The sequence below is a fragment of the Priapulus caudatus genome, unplaced genomic scaffold (assembly GCF_000485595.1).
Source record: "Priapulus caudatus unplaced genomic scaffold, Priapulus_caudatus-5.0.1 Scaffold76, whole genome shotgun sequence".
NCBI lineage: Eukaryota > Metazoa > Priapulida > Priapulimorpha > Priapulimorphida > Priapulidae > Priapulus > Priapulus caudatus.
The window spans coordinates 189588-198123 of NW_014577137.1; the positions used below are offsets into that span (position 1 = coordinate 189588).

Below are 8536 nucleotides of genomic sequence, written 5' to 3' on the forward strand. Positions count from 1 at the left end.
CCGCCGACCCTTTTAACGTGCGTTCACGCCGTGCATCGTTGCCTGTTTGTGTGCAAGACGGGCACCGGGGGCCTTCATGGTGACGGCTCATTTCACCGCGAGTCGGCGTGCCTTTTTCGCTCGGCTACGGCTCGATAGCTGAGTCTGTCGATTACCCGTTAAGAGTATATGTTCTGAAGCCCACGTGCTGCGCGACGTTCAGCCCAATGTTTGTCGGGTCCTTTTATATACTATATGTGGTTCATGTATGTCTGTGTGTGTATGTTGTATGTATGTTTAATTATTAATACATATCAATATATCCCATTAATAAAATAATATTATCTACCGTATAAAGTCTGAAGGAAACTCGCTGTGAAATGTTTTGGTTTTAATAGGATCGGATCAGATGATTAAATGGCAGCAAAATAAGATTAGAACAAAACAAAAATGTCAAAGCCGAACACAATAGACCAGCGAACAAAATAGATGCGATTTAACTATAGAACTATAGAACTACATAACAATAGATAACTAAAACAATAGCGCCATTCATGTATATATAGGTTATGGTATGTATATAAGGTGTATTCTTCATTAAAGTCTGTCTAATGATCACGTAAGCGTGAAACTCGGAGTAACAGCTAAAAGTGATGTCTTGTCTTTAATTTATCTACAGACTACAATTACGCTCTGCAACTTAATGCATCGAGCACTCTACCGACAGTATAGACTCAGTATATATATATAAATATGCATGTATATGTAATTACGTACCACATCCTCATTCTGATCATTAGGCAACCTGCAATAAATGTAAAGATCCACACACATGCGTGCATGCGCACACACACAGACGCATACGCACGCACGCGTGCACGCACCTACCACAGGCTGTGCACTACACAATGTATGTGTATATATATATATATATATATATACAATGTATTATGTGTAAAGTGCGAATCATTGGTCCACCCTTGCTTACTTGCAGGCGGTGTTAGTACGCATCTTCGTACCAGCTGTGCTCGTGGCCGCCAGCCTTGCCTTGGCTGCCTCCTCCATACCCTCCACACAGGAGCCAACGAAATACACGTTCCACAGCGTCACCTACAACACCTGGGACGTGCTGTACACGAACTCGTCGCCGTCCAGCGTGGATGCTCTCTTGTCGGGGCTGACCTCACAGGGTCTAGACGTGGCGCGGATGGGCAACTATGATGACCTGCTGAACGTGGGAGTGCACTACCAGGCGATGGACGTACACCAGTTTGACACGGGGGGAGAGGTGAGCGGAAGATTCTGCATTGTTGAGTTGTAGTCCATAGTGAACCACAATCTGAACAGCTTACTAGTATGCGTTATAATCAGAGCAGTAAGTGTGACAGTTTAAACAAAGTAAACGATTCATAAGGCAAGTAGTGATAATGACTAAATGTGTCAGAAACAAATATGTCATGGTCTATGAATATAGTGTTAGTCACAAGATAAACGTAATATTAAGGCACAGCTTATAAACAGTAAAACCATAATGGTCTCAACGAATCAAATTTTGCTAATTTTTTTAAATTATTATTAATTCAATTTATAATATAGTAAATTTAAATTTAAAAAAATACAATTAAAACAAATTATAAGCATTAGAGCAAATTATTGCATTATTGCATCAAGTCGCAATCCAAACGTGCTTAACATATGTATGTAATATCATAATCGTCACGTCCTTTCCACAGAACATGACCTGGACCGCCATCTATAATGACAGCGGGCTGCACGCGCTGCCAACACTGATGAACGCCGTGGCAACGGCACGCCTCCGCTCACTCGGCGCTGACGCGGCGGCGGCCATCGCGGCGTCTGTGCAACCGTGGCGCTCCCTGACGGGAGAGACGTTCACTTTTGATTTTATGTCGTTCTTCTCTGTCATGATCCTCGGTGTCGTGCTGACGATAGTTCCTGTAGGATTCGTCAGCGAGGTAGTCCAGGACAGAGAGGTGAGTGACTGCAGGGAGATGCTATCCACAGATAACACGTGGTCACGAGATGTTGGTGACTGCATGGTACCATCTATCTAGCTGTCTGTCCGCTTGTAGGCAGAATTTCTATGTTTGTATTGACAGACGAAATAATTCAAAGAAGTATTTCACTAAAAAAAATCCGTCGCAGTATAAAATTACTTGTAACGGGTTCCTATCAATCAGGAAATGATAGCATCTGTGTCTTGTTGTGGATAAAGTTTATAGTTGCACAGTACTCAAGTTTCATTCTTTTAATACCAATGCATGTGCAATCCACGAGTATGTATAGGTAGTTGAAGGAGATTTTATTGGTTTATTTATCTCTATTGGAAGAAGAACCGAAAGCATACCATCCACCTATGAATAGGCAGTCTGCGGCTTATATATCATAGCCATTGAACACATATATATTTATATACAGTATATATATATATATATATTATTATACAGTACGGTATTATACTATATTAGTACTTGTGTTGTACTTACCAACTGCCACCACCTATAGGATAAGTTTACGATTGCTATTGCAACGTGTGCTGTTACAACCTGCTGGAGCGTCTTAATGCTCTGACTGTTTGTTTCAGTTGCCGATGCTCCAGTCAGTAGCGTATATCCGCGTACAAAGCTGTTCCGTCTTACTGGGCAAGCTTCTTTGTCATGCACATGTGATGCTGCTGCCTCAATACCTGGTCATCCTCTGTATCATCGTTGTGCTACGTACATTAGATGCTCGACATCATCAACCCGAACGTGGACACTCGAGAGTAATTCACGAAAAATCTGATGTTTTTAATTGCCAGCACGTGACACTTCAGTTTTTGAACTCATCTCCATGGGCCTCTAAAACATCACCTCTCCACCACTGTCTCTGTCCTGTAACCTTTCGCCGATTGGGGTTATTTTTATCTTTCCTTGTTGCAAATGTTTTAGTCGTCATCATATTGCCCTTCATTCCTAATAGTTTTGCACATTCACGCGAATATAGCATGTTAGTTTCAGTTGAACCTCGAATTCAACGGCATTTAACTTATAGTACGGCTGCAAACTTCACGTTCTGTAATTGATGTCATAGCATGTCACAGTCGTATAGTACAGGTACGTTATCGCCACTAGCATAATATATATATATATACTATTATATATAATATATATAATATACAAAATAGTATATACATCATACAGTCATAATATAGCTTCAGTGTGTTTTTTTTACAGCTTCTGCGATTGGAATTATAACTGGTAATTTCCCTAATTTGGTCTCTTGGACAGTGTCATTCATAGGAGGTGGTGGAGCCGGTCACAGACGAGGCAGTAAACCCAAAGGCTGATATCGTTGATTACGTAATCCCCTTGTTTGCGCATTGCAGGATGTGCGCCATTCCAGGTGTCAGTGTTTAGCTCGGTTCGGGCCATTCGTGAGTCGCTGCTGCCTTGTTTCATCATCTGCATGCTTGGCCTGCTCCTGTTTGCCTACGGCGTATCGTTCTTGTTTACAAGTCGAGACAGCAGGAGAGACGTTGTCATTCTCTGCAGCCTTCACTGGTGGAGGTCCGTAACCATTGGTTACTTTTGTAGCTTTCATTGGCAGCGAGTCACGTTGCTGGTCGGTCATTGTAGAGCCACGTTGCATGCCTTGTGCCTTTGTATCTGTGCCGGTAATTAGACCTATCAATGTGCTATGTTGAGACCACCATCTTCGTTCGAGTTTAATTCGACGGTTATTTTTTAGCCTCACCTTGACATCGTCAAGATGAGCTATTGCCATGGAGGCGCTTGTCCTTCGTACGATCCGTCCATCCAGCCAACATTGAACTACCGGTCAACGATAACTTGACCAACGCGTTTGACCACATGTTTCAAATTGGCATACAGTTGTTACTCCTATGAGGAGAGGTGTGAACGTCCTATTTTGGGGCACGCCAGCATTGAGACCTGTACTTTCGAGCCATGCCCACCTTTTTGGCAAAAATGGAAATGGCCATAAGTCGAGTTCAGGTTCAACGGATTTTGCTGCCGCATTTGCCTCACCTTGACTATCGTCAAGTTGAGCTATTGCCATGGGTCGTCGTTCCGTCGTGTCGCCGTCCGTCCGTCAAATTTGGTTTCGGGTCAACGATAACTCAGAGAACCGTTTGATCCACAGTGTTTCAAATTGGGTGTAGTCCTGCTTACGTTGCTATGCCTCCCAATATGGAACGTTCCCTATTTTGAAGCACGGCCAACGTCGACGCTACTGTTTCGAGACACGGCAATTTTTTGGCCAAAAATGGGAATTGCCATATTAGTCAGTTTCAGGATTCAAGGATTTTTGCTCATTTTTGGTATGTGAATGATAAGGGGCTAGGGGTTTGATAGTTTAAAAAAAAATTATTGCCAATTAGTAGGGGCATTTGGCATTTTATATAGCCATTATTAATATAAACACAAAAACAGTCTGTGGTGTCACACTCGCTGGCCTTCCTGTTTACATGATTTCATTGACATATTCTTTAATGCAAAATTGGTATTGTCACATCTCCACTCTGCCACGATAAACCGTTTTATACTTAGAGGTAAAGATTTACAAAACATGTCGGAACGCAGCATAATCTATCTTATTTCAGCCGCCATCACTACAAGGGGTTATATAGCGCTAATCACGGTCACAAATGTGTGATTCATTTTGGTTTAGAAATTTATTATTGCGATATACAGATGGCAATGCTTTTCTATAACTGTACGTCCGAATGAGGTTGATCAATTAAAACTGACTTCTTCTTACTCACTCATTTCTGTCCTTTTTTGTGGTGAGCTACAGTGTCATTAACACTTTCATTTTTGGTATGTGAATGAATAATGACTGGCCCCAAAATATATCACCGGGGTTTTGCTATTTTTTTTGATTGAGATCGAGTTGTCTTTGCAAGATTCTCCCTCCCTGATCTCTCTAACGTCATCTGGGCTGTGGGGTTGGCCAATTATTAGGGTGACTCACTGGAGGTGCACGGCTGGGAGTCAGACTGAGAGCCGGTCATTGCATGCTCAGTAACGTCAGCATGGGTTCCGTGTTGCTGTCATTCCAATGCCGCACGCACTCGTCTTTGTTCCTTCGTCGTGCATCCAATGCATTATCTGCAGATATTGTCAGTGCATCCCCCTTCTGACCTTGAAGTCTCGTCAATCGATGAACGCATGGACGTTTGATGATATGAGTATCATGGTGTCGTATACTGTAGCGTATTTATGGTCGAATGCTTGATCGCTGTGTGCAGGCAATCTACTTACCGTACATCGCCGTCTCGATCATGGACACGGTGGGCGCGAGTGAAACTGCTAGGATCGTGCACATCGTCTGCATCATCTTCGACCCCATGTACACACTCATCGGAGGGCTCTACTACGTGAGCAAGGTGAGCATCCGACATCGTCACACGCTGGCCCTCCCAGTTCAACCTCGCATCTGTTGATTGCTGTTACAAGTGTACCGACATCCATGCGAGGTAACCATGCATCACTTGGAAATTGTTGCGTTCTCAGCCTAGCTAGTCCCGTTTTCATGTGTTTTCACCCTTATTTTGTGCTTGCGGTCACTGACAGAAAGCTCTAGCCAGTCAGCATTGCACGCGTTCTAAATAATACGCTTTGTAATAAAGCTGTGTAAAAGTGGTTCAAGGACGATAATTTGGCTGAAATTTGCAGAAACGCTTTAACTGGTCTAGGATTACCAACCTAACAACAGGACTCAAGTGGTGCATGATTATCGTACTGAAACAGAAGTCCATTTTGTTGTACTTGATTGAGGATTTCTTGATTTATGGAGGTGATGCAGGTATGAATGCAATAAAAACAAACTATAGTAATAGAAGGAGAGAATTTTTTATATTTTTTTGGAAATTAAAATGAGTTAACAATGTTGGATGCAAATGATTGAATTGCAAGCAAAGCATGCTTTATTATTCAGTACTGCAAATTAAAATTACCACAACAGGTAAGTTGGTAGCTTAACCCACTACTTACTAAATATATACTACATTAATTCCTGCACAGATCCACTTAGATCATTAACACACTTGCAATATTAGTAGCGTAAACATATCTTAGTGTAGCTAGATGTGTGTATACAGATATATTTGTGGTACTAGTACTTAGTATTAGTAGTAGTAAGTAGTTGTAGTAGTAACTTCTGTACTGATTGTAACTGTGAACATATCAGGTTCATCTCTCCGCCAGCATTCTTGGAATCGAGGAGACACCATCCATGTACTTCGAGTGGTCAAGCAACATTCCTGTTACACTTCTAGTGGTACGTTCCAGCGCTAGTCTGACTGAACGTGTTGCCCTCCCGCATTAAATTTGTTACCAACTCTGTACATCGACATGTCAGTCAATTCCTCTGAGAAGCTCTTAAATGATATCGTTTATATGAGGTCAATTCTGCCCCTCAGATTCTGTAGATACACGTTCTGTTTTTGCCATTCAATAGTTACGGTTGGGAAAGTGTGGGCCGAACAGTGCCCACATTATGCAAGTATGTGGCCCTTTTTTTGCGTTTTAGTCAATATCGAAGAGAAACGATGGGCACTGCTATATTAGATTTAGCTTACACTTGCACCTGCCATCTCAGCGCAGTTTTCGTTGCCACAACTGAGCTATAGAAATATACAAACATGGCTATGTTAAATATATCAAAACCCATCTATCGCAGCCTACTCCGAGTTGCCTACTCCATCATGCCCTCTTTTGCCATCAACCACAGATATCAGACAGTCATTGTCGCTCTGTGGCATTTGTTTTACAGAGCACAGTTCACCTGTTTGCGCTCACACTCCTACTCAGGGTGCTTGTCATCCGTAATACAGGGGGCGCCATCAGCGACGCTTTTCGTCTGGGCACGTCCAAGCGCCAGATCAGGTGGGTTAAAGGACTGTGAAGGCGTGATGGGGGATTCTGTGCATTTATCATTTTATTCAGTTAAACTGCAGGACACTGATGCTGTTGAATTGTTGTTAAACAACCACACACTGATCCTATGATTTGATTTGATCTTTTGTTTTGTTAAAATACTACACGCTTGCCTAATTGTTCCAGAATAAATTACTGTCTGTATTGATAACAATAGCTTAGACTTATATTCGCTAACAACTTCTCTGTATCAGTGCTGTGCTCACGACGTCTTGTCTTGCATACCCCCTATGCAGGTTACCGAAGTCATGCCTCCCACCAGGGGAGAACGAGGATGAGGATGTTAAGGAGGAGAGGGAGAGAGTGGCAAGGTTGGCCAGTGACACCACAGGACAGTACGCGCACACTCCTCAGGTACGCCTCGTGCCTTCAGTGTCAGTGACGGCACGTCCTCTTGTTTTAATGCCTGATGCGTTTTTCTTCAGTCGATGGTTCGGTTTCGGGAATTGTATTGCAGCTGTTGCGTAGTAGTCGCTTAGTCAATTTTGGAGAATACCAAGCAGTAATCGTTTGTCACAGCGATTCGCATTTCATGTGTAGTCTCACTTTGCATGTGTAGTCCTGAAACAACCTTCATGTTACTGTCAGAATTTTTCACCAATGTTAGGATTAGCACATCACAGAGTTAGAGTTTAGTCATAAGATTAGCGTACTATTGGAGATGAGAAAATTATGGTTGAGCGGAACCTGCACTATTATCTGCAACTAAAGTTGGAGAGAGGTTTTCGCAAAGTTACCACTTTTTTGACAATGCCCTTGGATGAAAACTTTCTTGTAATTTCTCTTACAGTGGGTGGGCTGTGTATCGGTTGTCAGCGTGGGGTTATGCACAGCAGTACAGTAGGTGGGTTTATACTTACACAATGGCTGATTCGTGACCCTCATAATGAAGTGTCGACGTTTCCATTTGCAGCGATGTGAATTATTCGACAGTGATCTCTCCTCTGAAGATGAATATGTGAGCCCAGACATGCCATTGTTAGCAGCAGGTGGCTCCTTCCATGCGCGAGTACGCTCGCCAAACCCCAATTATGGGAACCACTATGTAAATTTTATTTTGCCAATGTAGTGCTGGTGATTGGAAAAACAGGGTGCTAATGGTAGCTTGAAATTACACCTGATATCATCAGGAGCAATGCGAAATAATAATAATAATGCTGTGTGTGTTGGCAAAAATCTGCAATTGCTTTTGTATGTTGTATTAAACGATGGCCGTCTTTGGAAATTCTATTAACGGATAACTTATATACCAACAGGGAAATCATGATTTAAGGACAACAAAACACAGTTTTGTTTTACATTATCAAAATTCCATCAAGGTTGATATGAAACGTGTACAGTTAGAATTGAACTGGGATCAGCAGGGGAACATGTACACGTTTATCGTATGTGATGCACTCAAACCTTGTGTCTCTCTGGGTTAGGCACTATCGTCATGTCCGGCTCCATCTCCCCTATCAGCATAAGCAATGAGCTTCTTATTTTGTGTGCGTGTATGTCTGTATGTGTGTTAGAGCTCTTGATAAATACCTAGAAATCATAGTCAAATGTCTGTCCCTGTAAAGCATTCATCGTTCGTGTTTTATGTAGCTTTT

At 42.3% G+C, this 8536-nt stretch overlaps 1 protein-coding gene across 1 annotated transcript in view; it reads left to right on the top strand.

Moving 5' to 3' along the window:
* Window positions 1–8536, top strand: part of LOC106821516 (ATP-binding cassette sub-family A member 8-A-like) — a 27145-nt gene that overhangs the window by 11451 nt on the left and 7158 nt on the right. The window contains exons 8-15 of the mRNA XM_014826364.1: window positions 974–1267; window positions 1713–2028; window positions 3421–3542; window positions 5252–5389; window positions 6193–6282; window positions 6778–6890; window positions 7178–7295; window positions 7855–7986. Coding sequence (XP_014681850.1) covers window positions 974–1267; window positions 1713–2028; window positions 3421–3542; window positions 5252–5389; window positions 6193–6282; window positions 6778–6890; window positions 7178–7295; window positions 7855–7986 — 1323 coding nt within the window. The remainder of the gene's footprint in view (window positions 1–973; window positions 1268–1712; window positions 2029–3420; window positions 3543–5251; window positions 5390–6192; window positions 6283–6777; window positions 6891–7177; window positions 7296–7854; window positions 7987–8536) is intronic.